The following is a 21,922-nucleotide window of genomic DNA, read 5'->3' as shown; positions in this document are numbered from 1 at the left end:
GCTACAAAAACCTTGTTTATGATATGAAGCTATTTGATGGTCCGAAAGGGTCCAGCATCCCACCAAGTTTTGACCTTAGATGGTAATCTGTAGAAGTACAGAATTTGACATTCCTAATCTCAAGCATGATCTGTGTTTTTAGGAATCTTGATGGGAAATCAGCAGCCAAGTATGCTATCGGGCCATCAAATGATTTAATAAAAATAAGATCAAATCAGTGATGACTATAGGTAACCATTTAACCTATTTAACTTGATCAATCTATTGTAGATCGGATTAGATTATCTCTTCAGTAAAATGGTACGGTTTGGATCTATATTTTTTATGTGTTTAGCAAACATGTTAGGTTCTAATTGGTAAATTTTTGATCTGTTTTATATTCGAGCCGATCCAACTGCCACCTCTGGATCAAATTCTCATCCATAATTCATGATGGATATCCTGGATCTCGTGCCTTTGTATTATGAAGTTATGAGCTACCAAAAGCTCCCCATAATGCAACTAGTTGTCAGCGGCCGGTTGCGTAACATATATTAAATGAGGGATTCTTTGCAAGGAGTATGTGAATCTAGACTCCTTTTTGGACTAGATACGATCTTCTTTGGGTAAGTAAACTAAATTAGGTATTGACGTCTACCTGGGTTAGTATGAACATCTAGGTTGGGACCTCGCCCAGGTTTTTACTACAATTGGGCTGAAATGAGGTTCCACCATGACTTGGCTCACCGACACCCCTGGCGGAGCTATACCACGTAAAATTTGGGAGCTTCGGAGTCAATTGTGGATGGGCTAATGTGGCGATTTACTAAGCACTCTGTAAAAATTTCAAAGGTAGCTCCATTTTTCATTATACACCTTCTCACATTCCGTTGGGCAAAATTTGTGGGCTTGGGATCTTTATCAATGTCGGATTGTGTCTAATTTGTCCCCCTCTAGTCCTTTTTTTTATATATAAAAAAGAACATCTTTTTACTTAAGAAAATACTTGGGGGGCCCCAAGCATCACTCTTTCACCAACGCATTTCCTCCGGAGTTGGTCTTATACAATAAATTAGATGTTGCGAGATTGGTTAATTTGTAACCGATAGCATTGAGTGAGAGAGGACCTCATTAGCTGAATGATGAGCACACTCACATCATAGACAGATACAGGACATTGTTTCATTCCACGGCTATGTAAAGGCATAGATAATGGAACGACATGCATGCAACTAGAGGATTCAAATAATTTAAGGTGAACTCTTCGCCGAGTTCCACATTCCCAGACGCAAATAAACTAATATAAATAGAACATAAGAAAGTTCCTAGACTGAAAGCATGCATGGCTAAGCTGATTCCACCCCGTCCAACTCCTCATAGAACAACTTCTTGAACCTTGGCATGTTCTCCGCCTCTAATGACGCCACCACGGAAATCCCCCCGTCGTCTCCAGCGCTGCGCATAATGTGCACCAATCCACTTGGCGAGCGCCGTCTTGCCAGGCCCATGAACGCAGGCTTCCCCCAGCCGAAGTCGGCCCCGTAGATCGGCATCCCCAGCCAGCTAACAACATATAGGTTAGTACCCAGCAGCGCCCACGCCGCTCGAAGCATACGCGTCATGTTGGCTGACTCCAAAAGGTCTATCACGGACCTAACGAACTCGTCATTTGATCGAACGGTTGCGTCATGGATCTTTTCGGTTAAATGCTCCAGTGGATCAGACAGGACCTCGCCCACCGTCGCGACCACGGACGTCCTAAAGGCAGCATTGCCGAGGAAGGTCAGCGGGAGCGGCGGCTTCAGGTGGTTGCGAGCATCGGCGCTTATGTACAGCCGCGTCTCCCGAACGCTCGGAAGCTCCCGGGCCTTGCACGCGCACCGCCACACGTGCGCCGCGAGCGCTCTGAAGGTGGAGAGGCCTGGTCTGTTTCCGGTGCGACGGTTCTTGAGGGAATCGAGCTGGTCTCTGGATATTTTGAGGAGCACAGGGTCGGCAAGGGGGACGACCGCCTTTGAGGGATCGTCTGATGGCTGGCAGAGGTACTCGACATGGTCGAAGAGGACGGTGGGAGGGCACCGAGGTCGGAGGAGGGTGCGATCGAGGAAGGGAGGGGCTGTCAGGCCAACGCCTCGGGCAATGTCAGACCATGTGTTGATGAAGTGGAGTGCGCCGAGGCCGTCGGCTGCGGAATGATGTGTTAAGAAGTAATTTGTAATTTTCTAGATTGTGCGGAAGATATTTTTGACTGAATGTTCTCTAGCTTGAATGACTCTTTGCATTCCCTAGACTTTGGAACTTGTTGAACCAGCTTAAATGATGCTCCAAGTCATCTTCTAGAAATATGTCGCTCATTGTAGTCTCAGAAGTAGTGGAAAAAAAAAAAAGCTACAGAACTTTAAAATAGTAGTAGCCCTGATGTATCTGAGAAGTTGTAATCAGCCCCCATTTTGAATGAAAAGCAAACATTCTGTAGCAAATCCAATTTTCTAGTCCTTCTTATCCCACTTTGCTTTCGTTGCCTCCAACAAATTTTGGTATCAGAGCAATATTTCATAATGGCTTCAGCAAATTGCAATACTCTTTTCACATATTCTTCAAGCCAAATTCCTATTTTTGATGGAGAGCATTATGACTATTGGAGCTCTCAAATGGAGATGATTTTCATTTCACAAGATTTGTGGGACGTGGTGGAACAAGGATACGAAGAACTGCCTCAATCAGAAACAACTTCATCTTCTGCAGAAGCAAAAGGAAAAGAATACAAGGAGAATGTGAAGAGAAATGCTACAGCCTTGAGGATAATCCAGCAAGGGGTAAGCAAATCCATTTATCCTCGAATTTTTGGCATTAAGAAGGCCAAAGATGCATGGGAGACCTTGAAAAAGGAGTTTCAAGGCTCGGAGAAAGTAATTTCCATAAAGCTGCAGACTTTATGGAGAGAATTTGATAATTTGTCAATGAAAGATGGTGAAGTTGTTAGAGATTTTTTCTCTAGGGCTGCTGAAATTATTAACCAAATAAAGAGTTGTGGTGATATTATCCCTGAGAAGAAAATTGTTGAAAAAATACTTAGAAGCTTGCCACAGAAATTTGAACATGTAGTTGCAGTGATTGAAGAGACTAAAGATCTCTCCAAACTTACAATGTATGAATTGATGGGTTCTCTTGAGGCACATGAGCAAAGAGTCAGCCGGTATACTAGTCAATCATTGGAGCAAGCTTTTCAAAGCAAGATCAAATTGTCAGATCAGAAGACATCAAGAGCGGAACAAGAACAGAGAGGGGGCTCATTCCAAAGAAAGGGATTTTATAGCAGAGCACGTGGTGGTCTAAATCAAAGCAGAGGAAGAGGAAGAGGAAGAAGAGAATTTCAGCAGCAACAAAGATCTGGTAATCCTGATTCTTATTGTTCTATTTGCAAGAAGTCTGGCCATGATTCTAAAGATTGCCGCTTTAAATGCACTAGATGTAAATATCCTAACCATTCTGAAAGAAATTGTTGGTATAAAGATAAGGGAGAAAGCTCTAGAGATAAAAATGCAGCCAACTTCTCAAAAGAAAATGATGATCAATTGTTTTACTCTGGTATGGATGTTGGGCATGGGCAAGAAGACTCGTGGTACCTGGACAGCGGCTGTAGCAACCACATAACAGGAGACCGGCAGGTCTTTGAGGATCTTGATGAAAAATTTATTTCTCAAGTGGAGCTTGGTGACAGTAAGAAGGTGAAAATTGAAGGAAAGGGAGTCATTGCAGTCCACACCAAAGAAGGTAACAAAAAATATATTCATGATGTCTTTTATTCTCCTGGTATTACTCAAAACCTTCTTAGTATTGGACAAATGATGAGGAAAGGTTATAAACTAATTTTTGATGATGAATGCTGTGAAATCATTGATAAGAAAAACAATCAAAAGGTGGCTGTAGTAAAGATGAGCTCGAATAACATTTTTCCTCTCAATATGAAATCAGTTCAGAAAGTTGCTCTAAAAACTGAGAATATTGATGAGTCCTATCTTTGGCATTTGAGATATGGCCATTTGAATCACTCGGGTTTACAATTGTTGAAAGAAAAGAACATGGTGATTGGACTTCCTCTTATTAAAAGGAAAGACAGAGTTTGTGAAGGCTGCATATATGGGAAGATGCATAGACTTCCTTTTCCCAAGACAACATGGAGAGCCCGTGCACCTCTTGAACTTGTACATGCTGATATTTGTGGGCCAACTCGAACTCCATCTTTGAGTAATAAACGATATTTCTTACTCTTTGTTGATGATTATACTAGAATGATTTGGATCTATTTCCTTGATCAAAAATCAGATGCTTTCTCTACTTTTTTGAATTTCAAAGCTTTAGCAGAAAGAGAAAGTGGCTATCAAATGAAGGCACTCAGAACTGATCGTGGAGGAGAGTTTATTTACAAGCCCTTTCTTGATTATTGCAAAGAAAAAGGAATTCAAAGGCAGCTCACTATCAAGCGTACTCCTCAGCAGAATGGCGTGGCAGAAAGAAAGAACCGAACAATTGTGGAGATGGCTCGAAGCATGTTAAAAGGGAAGGGACTTCCCAACAAATTCTGGGCTGAAGCTGTCAATACAGCAGCTTATATACTCAATCGCTCTCCAACTAAAGCCGTTCGCAACATGACTCCTTTTGAAGCTTGGCATAACCGTAAGCCAGTAGTGAATCAATTTAAAATCTTTGGCTGCATAGCTTATGCTCTCATTTTCTCTCAAGGCAGGGACAAGTTTGATGAGAAAGGTAGAATATATTTTCATTGGCTATAGCAATGAATCTAAAGGCTATCGGCTTTATAATCCAAAGACAAACCAACTTATGCTATCAAGGGATGTTATATTTGATGAAATGGCAGCATGGCAATGGGAGGATGAAGTCACTCAAGTCCCTGCAACAGTTGAATTTCTTGAGCCAGTTGCAACTCAAGAAGAAGTTCATTCTCAAGCATCTGAACCCTCTCACTATGAAGTTGATACACATGCATCAAAGTGATGATTCAGATTCAGAAATTTCTGCAAGAAAGTATCGATCAGTAAGTGATATTTATGAATCATGTAATATGGCTCTTTTTTACTTGTGAACCTCAATGTTTTGAAGAAGCTGCAAGAGAGGAAGTCTGGAGAAAAGCCAGGAATGAAGAAATGGCAAGCATCGAAAAAAATCATACTTGGGAGCTTGTGGATATTCCAAAAGAAAAAGAGGTGATTAGTTTGAAATGGGTTTACAAAACTAAGTATAATGAAGATGGTAACTGTTATGGGGGAATTAAGCCGCCATGCCCCACGTGATCGGCACGCGTATCCAGGAAAGCTACAGTTACCCTTTGACCCAGCACTCCGACCCCGAGTCGGACCTCCTCGGCTTCGCAGCCCGACCCCGGGTCGGCTGCCCTATGATCCAGCACTCCGACCCCGAGTCGGACCTCCTCGGCTCCGCAGCCCGACCCCGGGTCGGCTGCCCTATGATCCAGCACTCCGACCCCGAGTCGGACCTCCTCGGCTTCGCAGCCCGATCCCGGGTCGGCTGCCCTATGATCCAGCACTCCGACCCCGAGTCGGAGATCTTTTGATAACGACAGGCTATTCTCCAGAGGCACGCCGCGGCCTCCTGCTCCACTACTCCCTGCAACGGCTGTACCCGATGCTGCCCACGATCTCCTGTATCAACCGTACAAAGCGGAGCTCCACTACGCCCTGTCATGGCCGTACCCAGCGCTGCTCCACGACGCCCCGTAACGGCCATGTCAGTGGCCATTCTATCGTGCCCCACGATGACAAACCCCCCTGAGGGACCTCCCAGCCAGGTATATACGCGACTGGGGGGAGAAGGGGGGGGAGGTAAGCAATACCTCCCAGAGCACTCTCTCCCACTTGTGATTATCATCTCTCCTCCTCCAATCTCCTCTGACTTGACCGTCGGAGGGCCATCACCACCCTGGTGGTGGTGCAAGGCTTGTTTGCAGGTTCCTTGGCGGAAGGTGGAGCGCAACCAGCACCAACCAAGACAACTCAGGCGGAACCCCGTTCACACCGTCGTGTCAATCGTTCTCGGTTTGGACCACCAGCAACCGTTGGCGCTAGAGGAAGGGCCGAATCTCAGAACGATCGTAATGGCACGGCGAGGTGGTCGCGGAGCTTCCAATGCTTCCGGTCGCGGAGCCTCTCGCGCCTCTGGCCGGGAGGCTGCTGCGTCCCCAACACACTCTCAGCAGCATTCCACCGCTTCTCCTCCCATTCAGACGGTCGAACCTGCTCAGTTCGACCAGCTAGCCCAGCAGGTTCGCACCCTCGCGGAGGCAGTGCAGAATCTACAGGGTGTGATCTCTCGGGTGCCGCAGCGGGCTCAGGAGCCGCTGCTCCCCGAGCACTCGCCTCTTCCTCACAACCCGCGCTCCTTCCTCTCCCATGGAGAGGAGCGCCGGCGCGAGGAGGATTCTCGAGTGCGGTCCATTCTGCCAGGGCCTTCTCATCGGAGCTGCGCGGGGTACGAGAGGCGGACCCGGGCGCGTTCTCAGACACCCCAGTCCTCGAGGGGCCCGCACTCCAGTCGGTCCCCCTCGCGCCGCTCCTTGTCTCCCACCCACCGGTCGCGCTCCCTGGACCGGCGGGTGGACGATCTCCACAGACAGCTCCAGGTCCTGAAGGGCCACTCCAAAGATCCCTTCGCCGACTTGGAGATCTCCTCCCAGCCGGCGCTTGCCTCAAGGATCCTGCGGACCCTAAACCCGCCGGGGTTCAAAATGCCGGCGATCGAACCCTACGACGGGGCGGCGGACCCACGGGACCACGTGGAGAGTTTCAGGACTCTTATGCTCCTCCATGGAGCATCGGATCCTCTCCTCTGCAAGGCCTTCCCGGCGACCCTCCGCGGCCCGGCAAGGGCGTGGTTCGCCGGCCTGGAGGCTAATTCCATCCAGTCCTTCCACCAGTTCACCCGTCTCTTCATCAGCCATTTCGCCGTCAGTAGCCGGCGAAGACTGGTCTCCGACTCCCTCTTCGATGTCCGGCAGAACGAGGGAGAGAGCCTGCGGGATTATCTCACCCGCTTCAACAAGGCAACACTGGAGGTCCGGAATTTGAGCCAGGAGGTGGCTCTCTCAGCCCTGAAGCGAGGCTTCCGGAAGGGCAGACTCACCTTCTCCCTGGACAAACGCCTGCCGCGGAGCTTCCCGGAGCTGTTGTCTCGGGCAAACCAGTATGCAGACGCCGAGGAGGCAGCCTCCCACCGGAACAAGGAGGCCGCCGAGGCCCCTCTAAAGCCCGGGAAGAAAAGGCGAAAAGAGGCACCCCAGAGGAGGAGCCCGACGCCTCAACGCCGGCGCAGAAGCCCGTCACCAGCAAGGAACCACGGCGCCACACGCCCTCGTTCTCCGCACCGACGCTTCAACCGGTACACCCCACTCCTGGCCCCCCGGGCCCAGATCCTCATGGAGGTCAAGGGGCGGGAGGACCTCCCGGTCCCGAGGCAGATGAAGAAGATCCCTGGGAGGAAGCCTTCTCGGGCGTACTGTGAATACCACCGAGACCACGGCCACGATACCGAAGACTGCTTCCAGCTTCGGGACGAGATCGAGGCTCTCATTCGCCGAGGGCGTCTCGGTCGATATGTAAACGACCGACGTCCCCCCGCAGATCCGCGTCCAGCCGACCCGGCCCCTCAGGAGCCTCGGGAGCAGAATCGACCCGTTGCGGGAGTGATCCACACCATCACTGGGGGCTGCTCTCGGCCCGTGAGGAACGCAGGGGGCTCGGCGGAAGTATCAGGAGTGGCCGTCGCGAAGAGGCAGCGGGTCGGAAATGTAATCACTTTTTGTGATGAAGATGTAAAGGGGGTTCAGACTCCCCACGATGACGCCATGGTGATCTCTCTCACTATGGCGGACTATGATGTAAGGCGTGTTCTTGTGGATAGTGGAAGCTCAGCTGATATTTTGTATTACGAGGCCTTCCAAAAGATGGGCTTGTCCCGACAATTGTTGCACAAAACATCCACCCCCCTCATAGGATTCACTGGAGACGCTATCTCGGCCGAAGGTGTCATCGAGCTGCCTGTGACTGCGGGCATTGCACCCGCAGAAGCCACGGTGCGGCTCGGGTTCTTGGTCGTCCGTGTCCCCTCGGCCTACAACGCTATCCTCGGACGACCCGGACTGAACGCCCTTCGCGCGGTGGTTTCTACCTACCATTTGCTCATGCGGTTCCCCACGGCGGCCGGGATTGGAGAGGTCCGAGGTGACCAGCCGACCGCACGGCAGTGTTTCCTAGCAACTCTCAAAGGGAAGAAGCCCATGGAGGCCCTAAGCGTCGAGTCACTTGACGCCAGAGACGAAGTGGCCTTGCGGCACGGGGAGCCGGCTGAGGGCGTAATCGAAGTTCCCCTCGAAGAAGGCCGCCCGGACCGCACGGTCCGGGTCGGTGCCAACCTCGACTTGGAAGCTCGGCTCCGGTTAGTGGAATTCCTCCGAGCCAATGCAGATGTGTTTGCCTGGTCGGCGGCCGATGTACCTGGGATCGACCCGGAGGTCGTTTCTCACGCCCTCAGCGTCGACCCGACCCACCGACCAGTAAAGCAAAAGAAGAGACACTGTGCCCCGGATCGGATCCAGGTGGTCGACCAGGAGGTAGACAAACTCTTGGAGGCAGGTTTCATAAGGGAGGTGAGCTACCCCGAGTGGCTGGCAAACGTCGTACTTGTCCGGAAGGCGAGCGGGAAGTGGAGGATGTGCGTCGACTACACCGACCTGAACAAGGCGTGCCCCAAGGATAGCTTTCCGCTTCCACGGATAGACCAACTGGTCGACGCGACTTCCGGATACCAGCTACTGTCTTTTATGGACGCCTTCTCCGGCTACAACCAAATAATGATGGCTCCACAGGACGAGGAGAAAACTGCCTTCATAACAGACCGGGGGCTGTACTGTTACAAGGTAATGCCCTTCGGTCTGAAGAACGCTGGCGCCACTTACCAGCGCCTCGTCAATAAAATCTTCAAGGAGCAGATCGGCCGGAATATGGAGGTGTACGTGGACGATATGCTGGTAAAAAGCCGCCATGCAGACCAGCACATTGCAGATCTGGAGGAGACTTTCACCACCTTGCGAAAGTTTCGCATGAAGCTAAACCCAGCGAAGTGCGCTTTTGGTGCTTCGGCCGGGAGGTTCCTCGGTTTCATTGTCAACCAACGGGGGATCGAGGCCAACCCAGACAAGATCAAAGCCATCCAAGATATGTCCCCTCCGACCAAAGTGAAGGAGGTTCAGGAGCTCGCTGGAAGGGTCGCCGCGCTCGGACGATTTGTGGCAAAGTCGGCCGAACGCTGCCAACCATTCTTCAAGGTGTTGAAGCGCCCAAAAGACTTCCTCTGGACGGCCGAATGTCAAGCGGCGTTCGACCAGCTCAAGGAGTACATGGCGTCTCCTCCCCTGCTGTCCAAGCCGCAAGAGGGGGAGATGCTCTACCTTTACCTGGCGGTCTCCCCAACCGCAGTCAGCGCAGTACTGGTTCGGGAAGAGGCAAGACTTCAGAAGCCTGTGTACTACATCAGCCGAGTCCTCCGGGATGCCGAGACGCGGTACACGAAGGCTGAGAAGATCGCCTTCGCGCTGCTGACTGCGACCAGGAGGCTTCGCCCCTATTTCCAGGCTCATTCTGTCACCCTTTTGACCGATCAACCACTGCGGTAGATTCTCAGCAATCCAGAGAATGCGGGACGGCTGGTGAAGTGGGCAGTAGAACTTGGTGAGTTCGACATCCTCTACCAGCCCCGACCAGCCATCAAGGCCCAGGTGCTCGCGGACTTTCTCGCTGAGTGCACTGTGCAGGAGGCGGAACCTAAGCCGCCGGAGACACCCAGCCTCGATCTCCCGATCTGGACGCTCCACATTGACGGGTCGTCGAACCCTGAAGGTGGAGGGGCTGGGCTGGTCCTCACCAATCCCGATGGAGTGATAGCCGAGTATGCCTTGAGGTTCGGATTTACAGTGACCAACAATGAGGCGGAGTACGAGGCCCTAGTCACGGGACTCAAACTCGCCAAGGAGCTCGGCGTCCGGCGTCTGAAAGTCTTCACCGACTCCCAGCTGGTGGTCGGGCAGGTTCGAGGGGAGTTCGAGGCGCGGAGCCCGACCATGCAGAGCTACGTCCGGAAGGTGCAAACACTCATTCCCGACCTCGGCAGTATTGACATTCAGCAGGTCCCAAGGAGCGAAAATGCCAGGGCCGACAGGTTGTCCCGCCTAGTGGACGCAGACGCGCACAACTTGTCGAGGGCAATCTACCTGGAGACCCTGGATGCCCCGAGCATTGACGGGGCTGGAGCGGTGATGGCAATTGACCCGGAGCCGTCTTGGATGGACCCGCTCGTCGCCTACCTCGCCGAAGGAATCCTCCCTGAAGACGAAGATCAGGCCCGGCGGCTTGTAAAGAAGTCCGCCCACTACGTACTTTATGAAGGGAGGCTGTATCGGACCTCGTTTACCGCCCCCCTCTTAAGGTGCCTCCGCCCCGCGGAAGCGGCCTATGCCCTCGGCGAAGTCCACGAAGGCATCTGCGGATCGCACTTGGGGGCTAGGTCCTTGGCGCATAAGATCATGAGGCAAGGCTACTATTGGCCGACCTTGTTGGAGGACTCGAAGGATCACGTGCGGAAATGCGACGCCTGCCAGCGCCACGCCAACGTCCAGAGAGTCCCCTCTGTTCCCTTGGCGCCAATCACCGCGCCCTGGCCCTTCGCACAGTGGGGAATGGATATCCTCGGACCATTCCCCGTCGCTTCGGCCCAGCGGAAATTTTTGATTGTCGCCATCGACTACTTCACCAAGTGGGTGGAGGCAGAGCCACTGGCCACCATCACGGAGGCACAAGTCCGGAAGTTCGTAAAGAAGAACATCATTGTCCGATTTGGAGTACCTCGGGTCCTCATCTCGGATAACGGTCGACAGTTTGATAACAAGCACTTCCGGGACTTCTGCGAGGAATTCGGGATCGAGCATCGGTTCACATCCGTGTCGCATCCCCAAACCAACGGCGAGGCCGAGGTCACAAATCGGACAATCCTCCAAGGTATCAAAGCCCGGGTCGGCCGGACGGGGCAAGCTTGGGTCGAGGAACTCGAGAATGTCCTTTGGGCGTATCGGACCACGCAACGGACTCCTACTGGAGAGACGCCTTTCAGCCTAACCTATGGCACGGAAGCCGTTGCCCCCGTGGAGCTCGGACTCCCCTCGCCTCGGGTGGCCGCGCACCGACCCAAGGCCAATTCAGAGCAACTCCGAGGGAACTTGGATCTCTTGGAAGAGGCAAGGGAAATGGCTCAGGTTCGGATGGCAATGTATCAGCAGAGGGTGGCCCGATATTACAACTCCAAAGTCCGACCGAAGCTTTTCAGAATTGGAGATCTGGTGCTGAGGCGAGCTAAGGCATCTCAACCTACGGAAGGTGGGAAGCTAGCGCCAAATTGGGAAGGCCCGTATAAAGTTCGTTGGGTAAACCGACCTGGCTCCTACCAGTTGGAAGCCCTAGATGGCCGAGAAATTCCAAGGGGCTGGAATTCCGCTAACCTGCGGATGTATTACCAGTAGAACAACAAGGCCAGAAAGACAATTTAAAAAGGTGCAACACTTTTCATTTCAATAATTTCTGGTTACAATGGCGTGCTCGTGTGATTACAAGAAATTCCCAGAGGGGAATTAGGGAGTAAAGAAAGTAAAGAAGAGGTGGGGACCCAAACCCTCAACCCAGGGCGGCTGCAGTCCCGCCAGAAGTGGGTGCTTCTAACCGGAGGCGCCATCCAGCACCTCACCAAAAAGACGAGGAGCCGCCGCAGAAGAAGCTCCCGCTGCCCCCAGGAGAACGCCGCCTCCAAAGGATATTCCCATCTTCCCCAGTGGTAGGGAAGAGAAGGGATTCAAGGGGGAGGAGCATATGGTGGCGCGGTCCCGGATTGAGCGTCCGGCGCAGAGCTCAACCGGGAGGCTGAACTTCAAGGAGGGGAGATGTGATCCCGGATGAAACGCCTAGGGCGGAGTTCCGCCGGGGAGACCCTCCTTGTTGATCCCAGATGAAACGGCTAGTTGGCTGAAGTTGTAAGGGGAGCGCCTCCCCTTTCCTTCGACAGGAGTCTCTCAGTCATATGCCAAGGAGGAGGTCCGCGATCCATGGCAACCTGCAGCTCCGGCTTGGCAAATTCCATCGTACCTGCACCTGTATTTATAGCCAAGCTGCGGCCCCCTGGTAGTTCCGATACGGGTGGCTCCAATAAATGCAGGCGCACTGAATCCGGAGCCGTTCCGGCTCCCGAGGCGTATCTCCCCGCGATTTCCTAAGCGTCATTCTCCTTAAATCGCATTCTTTGTGCAGGACAATCCGGGTGTCGTATACCCCTAGGTCCACGTGTCTCCGCTCGCGCCCAGGCCGCATCCTCCTCGAAGAACCCGCGTATCGCGGCCGCTCAACTAACACTCCTCACCAGCAGCAACTGGCGATCTGATTTCCCAGGTAACGCATTAATTAGCGTTTAATACCCTTCTCGTGTTCCCCCCAGGCAACGCTTGGAGGAGAGGAGAAACACGGTCGCGGCTGGGCACGGAGAAACTCCGATGGGCGGCGAGCGACAAGTGGCCGACCAACGAGTGGAATGTCCCGGGGCTTGACAACCCTCAGATGCCTGGCTAACCCGATGATCATCCCGGGAGCAGACTAGCCGGAAGCCCCGACCGGTCGCCTCGGCTTGCGCCAGCCTAGGCCGACCAACGAGTGGAATCTCCCGAGGCTCGGCCCTCGGATGCCTGGCTAACCCGATGATCATCCCGGGAGCAGACTAGCCGGAAGCCCCGACCGGTCGCCTCGGCTTGCGCCAGCCTAGGCCGACCAACGAGTGGAATCTCCCGAGGCTCGGCCCTCGGATGCCTGGCTAACCCGATGATCATCCCGGGAGCAGACTAGCCGGAAGCCCCGACCGGTCGCCTCGGCTTGCGCCAGCCTTGGCCGACCAACGAGCGGAATTTCCCTGAGGCTTGACAACCCTCAGATGCCTGGCTAACCCGATGATCATCCCGGGAGCAGACTAGCCGGAAGCCCCGACCGGTCGCTTCGGCTTGCGCCAGCCTTGGCCGACCAGCGAGCGGAAGAATTTCCTGAGGCCTAACCCTCGGATGCCTGGCTTAGCGCCGGAAGAATTTCCTGAGGCTTAACCCTCGGATGCCTGGCTCAGCGCCGGAAGAATTTCCTGAGGCCTAACCCTCGGATGCCTGGCTCAGCGCCGGAAGAATTTCTCTGAGGCTTGACAACCCTCAGATGCCTGGCTAGCCCGATGAACATCCCGGGAGCAGACTAGCCGGAAGCCCCGACCGGTCGCCTCGGCTTGCGCCAGCCTTGGCCGACCAACGAGCGGAATTTCCCTGAGGCTTGACAACCCTCAGATGCCTGGCTAACCCGATGATCATCCCGGGAGCAGACTAGCCGGAAGCCCCGACCGGTCGCCTCGGCTTGCGCCAGCCTTGGCCGACCAACGAGTGGAATCTCCCGAGGCTCGGCCCTCGGATGCCTGGCTAACCCGATGATCATCCCGGGAGCAGACTAGCCGGAAGCCCCGACCGGTCGCCTCGGCTTGCGCCAGCCTAGGCCGACCAACGAGTGGAATCTCCCGAGGCTCGGCCCTCGGATGCCTGGCTAACCCGATGATCATCCCGGGAGCAGACTAGCCGGAAGCCCCGACCGGTCGCCTCGGCTTGCGCCAGCCTTGGCCGACCAACGAGCGGAATTTCCCTGAGGCTTGACAACCCTCAGATGCCTGGCTAACCCGATGATCATCCCGGGAGCAGACTAGCCGGAAGCCCCGACCGGTCGCTTCGGCTTGCGCCAGCCTTGGCCGACCAGCGAGCGGAAGAATTTTCTGAGGCCTAACCCTCGGATGCCTAGCTTAGCGCCGGAAGAATTTCCTGAGGCTTAACCCTCGGATGCCTGGCTCAGCGCCGGAAGAATTTCCTGAGGCCTAACCCTCGGATGCCTGGCTCAGCGCTGGAAGAATTTCCTGAGGCTTAACCCTCGGATGCCTGGCTTAGCGCCGGAAGAGTTTCCTGAGGCCTAACCCTCGGATGCCTGGCTTAGCGCCGGAAGAGTTTCCTGAGGCCTAACCCTCGGATGCCTGGCTTAGCGCCGGAAGAATTTCCTGAGGCCTAACCCTCGGATGCCTGGCTTAGCGCCGGAAGAGTTTCCTGAGGCCTAACCCTCGGATGCCTGGCTTAGCGCCGGAAGAATTTCCTGAGGCCTAACCCTCGGATGCCTGGCCTAGCGCCGGAAGAGTTTCCTGAGGCCTAACCCTCGGATGCCTGGCTCAGCGCCGGAAGAGTTTCCTGAGGCCTAACCCTCGGATGCCTGGCTTAGCGCCGGAAGAATTTCCTGAGGCCTAACCCTCGGATGCCTGGCTTAGCGCCGGAAGAATTTTCTGAGGCATAATCCTCGGATGCCTGGCTTAGCGCCGGAAGAGTTTCCCGAGGCCTAACCCTCGGATGCCTGGCTTAGCGCCGGAAGAATTTCCTGAGGCCTAACCCTCGGATGCCTGGCTTAGCGCCGGAAGAATTTCCTGAGGCCTAATCCTCGGATGCCTGGCTTAGCGCCGGAAGAGTTTCCTGAGGCCTAACCCTCGGATGCCTGGCTTAGTGCCGGAAGAATTTCCTGAGGCCTAACCCTCGGATGCCTGGCCTAGCGCCGGAAGAGTTTCCTGAGGCCTAACCCTCGGATGCCTGGCTCAGCGCCGGAAGAGTTTCCTGAGGCCTAACCCTCGGATGCCTGGCTTAGCGCCGGAAGAATTTCCTGAGGCCTAACCCTCGGATGCCTGGCTTAGCGCCGGAAGAATTTCCTGAGGCCTAATCCTCGGATGCCTGGCTTAGCGCCGGAAGAGTTTCCTGAGGCCTAACCCTCGGATGCGTGGCTTAGCGCCGGAAGAATTTCCTGAGGCCTAACCCTCGGATGCCTGGCTTAGCGCCGGAAGAATTTCCTGAGGCCTAATCCTCGGATGCCTGGCTTAGCGCCGGAAGAGTTTCCTGAGGCCTAACCCTCGGATGCCTGGCTTAGCGCCGGAAGAATTTCCTGAGGCCTAACCCTCGGATGCCTGGCCTAGCGCCGGAAGAGTTTCCTGAGGTCTAACCCTCGGATGCCTGGCTCAGCGCCGGAAGAGTTTCCTGAGGCCTAACCCTCGGATGCCTGGCTTAGCGCCGGAAGAATTTCCTGAGGCCTAACCCTCGGATGCCTGGCTTAGCGCCGGAAGAATTTCCTGAGGCCTAACCCTCGGATGCCTGGCTTAGCGCCGGAAGAATTTCCTGAGGCCTAACCCTCGGATGCCTGGCCTAGCGCCGGAAGAGTTTCCTGAGGCCTAACCCTCGGATGCCTGGCTCAGCGCCGGAAGAGTTTCCTGAGGCCTAACCCTCGGATGCCTGGCTTAGCGCCGGAAGAATTTCCTGAGGCCTAACCCTCGGATGCCTGGCTTAGCGCCGGAAGAATTTCCTGAGGCCTAACCCTCGGATGCCTGGCTTAGCGCCGGAAGAGTTTCCTGAGGTTTAACCCTCGGATGCCTGGCCTAGCGCCGGAAGAACTTCGGGAATCAAAAGTCAGCAAGAAGCAACCAAGAGCTAAAAAAAAAAAAAAAAAAAAAAAAAGAGGACGAAGGCGAGATGAAGAAATATTCAACGTGCATTAATTTTCAGGGCCGAGGCCCATACAATTGGGCAAAACGCCGACATACAAAAATAAAAAAGACAATGAAAGGTACAAGAGGTCAGCTTGGAGGAACTCCCGGGTCGGGAACGCCGGGTTCGTCCGCGGGAGGTAGGGAAGCAGCAGGAGAACCAGCAGGCGATGGCGCCGGAGAGGAGTCCAGGAGGGAGATCTCGCTCAGGTCAACTTCGGGATACTTAGCCGACACCCTTGCCAGGCCCTCCTCGAAGCCCAAGGTGAAGGCTTCGGCCCCCGCGTCCGACGCGTCATGGACAAACTCGTCAGACTGGCGATAGGTCCGCACTGCCTCCGACATATCATGGGCGAACTCGGCGGACTGGCGATAAGCCTCTACCGCCTGACGCCCGATTTCCGCCCTCTTCTCGGCCAGCTCCGCCTCAGCTCGCTCCATAATCTGAGCCTTGGCCTCCAAGACCTTCGCCACAATCCGGCCTTCGGCCTCAGAGGAGACCCTCAGCAGATCAGCCTGAGCCTCTTTATGCTTCGCCTCGGTAGCAACCCGAGCGGCCTCGGCTTCCTTCAGGCGCGAACGGAGCTCTTGGACGTCCGTGCATGACTTCTCCAGGGCCGACTCCAGTTCGCCTAGTTTGGCTTCAAAAGAGCGGATTCGGTCGCAGGCGTTGTCGGCAGACCGCTGGGCCTTCTCCCACCGCTCTCGATAGTCCGCGATCTTCCGGGACTGCTTTTCAGCCCGTTCCTCCGCCTTCTTGACCCTGCTTTCGAGGCCCGAGGCGGCTTTGAGTTGCTCCCGAGCCTCTGACAGTTGCTCCTCCAGGGCGGCGAAGCCGAGTGCCCGCTCTTCGGCCTCCCGGAGCCTCGCCTCGAGGTCCCCGGTCGTCCTGCCTGCCGCAGCCCGGCCTCCCTCTTCCATTGCTTTCAGCCGGTCCTCGGCCTTCGCCAAAAGCCCCGCCAGTTCCTTGTAGCACTCCTCCAGACGGATCATGTACTGGGCGAGCTAAGAAATAGGAAAAATAAGGGAGTCAGGCGGAGAACAACAGAGCCAATAAATGGTGAAAGACGGCCAGAAGAACACTCACCGACATGAGACAGACGCAGCTGGCGGCCCCAACGTCAGAGACATCCAACTCCCGGACCCGCCGACGGTCCTTCTCCAGCAACACTGTTTCGATGAGATTTCGGGCGCCATCGGTAGTGAAGGCAGACCCCGATTTCTCCCCGGAGCCGGATGGTGGTTCTGCAGCCTTACCCTTATCCATCGCCTGGGGAAGAGTCCGGCTGATCGCGCTCGGGGCGGGGGTCGCCCCAGGAATTGATAGGGTCCCGCTCGGCCGGGGCCTCGGCGCGTCCCTCCTCGAGTCATCAGGAGCCGACCGAGTCGAAGGCCGGGTCGGGGACCGATCACGTCCGACCCGTCCGTCTTGAGCAGGCTCAGGTGGCACCTCCGGAGTAGCGGCAACCTTACCACCGGAGGGCTGATACAGCGTCAGCTGCCGGTCGGTGCCCACGACATCTCCCTGACCGGTGGGCCCGGACTCGTCGGTCGGCATCGGAGGTATCTCCTTACGGGACTTCTTCGCCGGTGGGGCCCCGCTCGGAAGAGCTCGTTTCCTCCTCCGGACTGCTTCCAGCAGGGACGCCCTACCAACAGCCTTCGACTTCACCGACCGCATGACGTCGTCGACCTCTGCAAGAAGGACGGGATAGTCAGGGACTGAGAAACCGAAAGGAAGAAGGAACGAAAGAGAAGAAAAGAGCTAAAGAAACGATGGCGGACTCACGGTCGGTGGGGACCGAGCTCAAACCGACGTTCACCAAGGTATCCTCAGAAATAAGGCGGCCCACCGGGGGAAGCTGGCCCTCGGCGACCAACCCCTTCAAGGCGGCGACGCCCTCGGATTCCTCCCTCGACAACTTCGACAGGCCAATTGGGGACTTCAACGGCGTCCCCCAGATTGCCCTGATTTCCCAGGAGGGGTCTGCATCAACGAAAAAGAAGCGCTCCTTCCAGTGGTGAATGGAGGTAGGACCCTCCTTGACAAGGCCGCACCCTCGCCGCGCTGCGAAGCACCACCACCCTTTGTCCTGGGGGTGGCCACTCAGGCCGTAGAGCTCCCAGAAAACGTTCAAGGTTGCGGGAATCGCATGCAAGCGACAGAGAACCTGGAAGACCGTCAGAGCACGCCACGAGTTCGGCACCAGTTGCGTCGGTGCCATTCCTAAACCCCGGAGCACCTGTAAGACTAGGTCTGAAGGGGGAAAGCGGAACCCGGCCTGGAGGATGCCCTCATTGATGGCGATCTTCCCTCGAGGAGGATGAGACATCCTCTCCTCAGGCCCTGGGAGCGTGACATTGCAGGCCTCGGGAAGGTGGTACCGAGCCACAAATCCGTCTAAGTCCTCGGCGACCATTTTTGACTTGATGCTATCTGCTCCCACTTCGCCCATCCCTAATGGCCAATAAATCTACGGTCAGGACGGGGTCAAGAAGGAGGGAAAGGCCGGAACGACTGGGGTGCACTAGTACAAAAAGAAAAAGTATGAAGAGCTCAAAGTAGAAGAGTGGGAAACTCACTTGAAGAGGAGGAAGAACGGCTCCGAGAGCGTCAAAGGAAAAGCAAGCGAACGTTTCGGCGGCAACAATGGCAGCGCAAAGGAGAAACTCGAAAATGTCCGTAAAGAAGAAGACGGACGGGGGAGGGCCCCCGATTAAATAGGCGAAAGGGCAAGTGACGCCTCGATGACGCCAGAAGACGCTTGGCCGCCGAAGGGTCGCTCGCACCCCAAAGGCGAATCGACACCATTAAGGAAGGATGTCCGTCGAAATCCTCAGGTTGCCAGGTCAGCAGCAACCGCCATACGCCATAAAGAAGGCGGGAAGCTTGAAGCGCGCGCGCCTCTCCGAAGGATGGCGGCAATCTCGAAACATCACTCCCTTCACCTGTTCCCCTTCTGGTTCCAGGCTCGGAAGTGGGGGGCTACTGTTATGGGGGAATTAAGCCGCCATGCCCCACGTGATCGGCACGCGTATCCAGGAAAGCTACAGTTACCCTTTGACCCAGCACTCCGACCCCGAGTCGGACCTCCTCGGCTTCGCAGCCCGACCCCGGGTCGGCTGCCCTATGATCCAGCACTCCGACCCCGAGTCGGACCTCCTCGGCTCCGCAGCCCGACCCCGGGTCGGCTGCCCTATGATCCAGCACTCCGACCCCGAGTCGGACCTCCTCGGCTTCGCAGCCCGATCCCGGGTCGGCTGCCCTATGATCCAGCACTCCGACCCCGAGTCGGAGATCTTTTGATAACGACAGGCTATTCTCCAGAGGCACGCCGCGGCCTCCTGCTCCACTACTCCCTGCAACGGCTGTACCCGATGCTGCCCACGATCTCCTGTATCAACCGTACAAAGCGGAGCTCCACTACGCCCTGTCATGGCTGTACCCAGCGCTGCTCCACGACGCCCCGTAACGGCCATGTCAGTGGCCATTCTATCGTGCCCCACGACGACAAACCCCCCTGAGGGACCTCCCAGCCAGGTATATACGCGGCTGGGGGGAGAAGGGGGGAGGTAAGCAATACCTCCCAGAGCACTCTCTCCCACTTGTGATTATCATCTCTCCTCCTCCAATCTCCTCTGACTTGACCGTCGGAGGGCCATCACCACCCTGGTGGTGGTGCAAGGCTTGTTTGCAGGTTCCTTGGCGGAAGGTGGAGCGCAACCAGCACCAACCAAGACAACTCAGGCGGAACCCCGTTCACACCGTCGTGTCAATCGTTCTCGGTTTGGACCACCAGCAACAGTAACATACAAAAGTATAAAGCTCGGCTGGTAGCAAAAGGCTATTCACAACAACCTGGGGTAGACTTCAATGAAACATTTGCTCCAGTGGCACGAATGGAAACGATACGAACTGTTCTTGCTTTGGCGGCCCAGTTGGAATTACAAGTATTTCAGCTTGATGTTAAATCAGCATTTCTTAATGGTGAACTACAAGAAGAAGTCTATGTTGAGCAACCACAAGGCTATGTGGTGAAAGAAAAAGAAGGAAAAGTATATCGGCTTCGCAAGGCTCTTTACGGGTTAAAACAAGCCCCTAGAGCATGGAACAGTAAGATTGATTCCTATTTTCATCAAAATGGATTTAAAAAAAGTCACTTTGAGCCATCACTTTATGTGAAGAAGATTGGAGCATCGGATTTTTTGGTTGTCTGTCTCTATGTTGATGATCTAATCTATATTGGTACTGATGCTAAAGTGATAACAGCATTCAAGGATGCAATGATGAAAGAATATGAGATGACAGACTTGGGGCTGATGAAGTATTTTCTCGGAATTCAAGTGAAACAATCAAAAGGCAATATTTTTATCTCTCAAGAAAAATATGTTACAGATATGCTCAAACGGTTTAATATGATAGGTTGCAAACCAGTGGCAACACCTATGGCTCTCAATGAGAAACTGCAGCAAAATGATGGGACAGAGAAGGCTGATCCAAAAGTTTATCGAAGTCTTGTTGGTTCCTTGATGTATCTCACAAACACAAGGCCAGATATTCTACATTCTGTAAGTCTAATTTCTAGATTTATGAAACAACCAAGCAAGATCCATTTTGCAGCAGCAAAGAGAATTTTACGCTATTTACAAGGCACTAAAGAGCTTGGGATCAAGTATGTGAAGGAAGAAAATAACAATCTAGTTGGTTTTACTGATAGTGATTGGGCAGGAAGTCTTGATGATCGAAAAAGCACATCAGGCTATATTTTTTGCTTGGGATCAAATGTGATCACATGGAGTTCAAGAAAACAAAGTTCTGTTGCATTATCATCAACTGAAGCTGAGTATATAGCAGCAAATGAAGCTGCACGTGAAGCTATTTGGTTAAGGCAAATTCTTTCTGACTTGCTGCAAAAAGTTTCAGAACCAACAGCTATCTTCTGTGACAATATGTCAGTTATTGCAATGACTAAAAATCCAGTTTTTCACGCAAGATCAAAGCATATTGAGCTGCGTCACCATTTCATAAGGGATATGGTAAGGAAGAAGCAGATCTACTTAGAGTTCATCAACACTTATGATCAGCCTGCAGATGTTCTCACCAAAGCTGTATCTTTTGAGAAGTTTGAGCAGTTCAAAAAGTCTTTGAAAATTACAAATTAAGAGGGGGTGTTAAGAAGTAATTTGTAATTTTCTAGATTGTGTAGAAGATATTTTTGACTGAATGTTCTCTAGCTTGAATGACTCTTTGTATTCCCTAGACTTTGGAACTTGTTGAACCAGCTTAAATGATGTTCCAGAGTCATCTTCTAGAAATATGTCGCTCATTGTAGTCTCAGAAGTAGTGGAAAAAAAAAAAGCTACAGAACTTTAAAATAGTAGTAGCCCTGATGTATCTGAGAAGTTGTAATCAGCCCCCATTTTGAATGAAAAGCAAACATCCTGTAGCAAATCCAATTTTCTAGTCCTTCTTATCCCACTTTGCTTTCGTTGCCTCCAACATGATGCAGGTTGACGCCCAAGCACACACCGCCGCACTTGAGAAATGTTACCTGCAACAATTTCGATTTGGTTTCAGATCGACCACCGACCATTTTGCAGCATCTGCTGCTGCTATCTTGAAATACAGAGGATGCGATGGCTGTAAACGAGATGTAAAATACCAAGCATCTTCATAACAAAACCACAAAGAAAACGAGTGAGAGGAGATTCTTCGGAGCTCACTTGGAACATGATCAAGATGCAAGGAGGCTCGGCGGACTCCACTGGTGGCACCAATAACGGCCTCACGTCCATTGATGGTGTAAAATCCTCGAAATCTAGGAGAGTGAGATTGGATCGGGCCACCACAAAGAGGACGCCCTCCCCCGTGCACTGTATCTCAAGCCGGCCGTCACGGTTCACTACGAGTCTCCCGGCCATGGGGTAGAAGGAGACCAGCGCCTTGCCCAGGGCCGCCTTCAAGCCCTCCACGGAGAAGAAGTTCGGGTCTCCGTTGGGCCTGTAGACATAGACGGTGGCGGTGTGATGCCTACCAAACCATAGATCTAGATTGGACAGCCAGATCTCCTGCTTTGGAGTCTCCTCGCCTGGAACCACGAAACCGGACTCCACGACCTCTACCATGCTCCCTACCTCTCTTGCGGCCATTCCCAGGTCAAAAACGTACGCCTTGTTCTCAGGCCAAGAAAGACGCTTAAATATCTCGATGCTTTGGTCATGTCCATACCACACTCTG

At 53.8% G+C, this 21,922-nt stretch overlaps 1 protein-coding gene across 1 annotated transcript; it reads right to left on the bottom strand.

Moving 5' to 3' along the window:
• Positions 1-1,090: 1,090 nt before the first annotated feature.
• Positions 1,091-21,875, bottom strand: LOC103707445 (putrescine hydroxycinnamoyltransferase 1-like). Its single transcript, XM_039119522.1, has 3 exons — positions 21,409-21,875; positions 21,191-21,236; positions 1,091-2,176 (listed from the first exon to the last, which is right to left on the bottom strand). The coding sequence occupies exons 1-3, from the start codon at positions 21,832-21,834 to the stop codon at positions 1,326-1,328; spliced, it is 1,323 nt and encodes a 440-aa protein (XP_038975450.1). The 5' UTR covers positions 21,835-21,875; the 3' UTR covers positions 1,091-1,325.
• Positions 21,876-21,922: the final 47 nt, after the last annotated feature.

Source organism: Phoenix dactylifera, unplaced genomic scaffold, assembly GCF_009389715.1.
Source record: "Phoenix dactylifera cultivar Barhee BC4 unplaced genomic scaffold, palm_55x_up_171113_PBpolish2nd_filt_p 000564F, whole genome shotgun sequence".
Lineage (NCBI taxonomy): Eukaryota > Viridiplantae > Streptophyta > Magnoliopsida > Arecales > Arecaceae > Phoenix > Phoenix dactylifera.
Note: the sequence above shows the minus strand (reverse complement) of the source record. Positions and strands in the feature narration are given on the sequence as shown.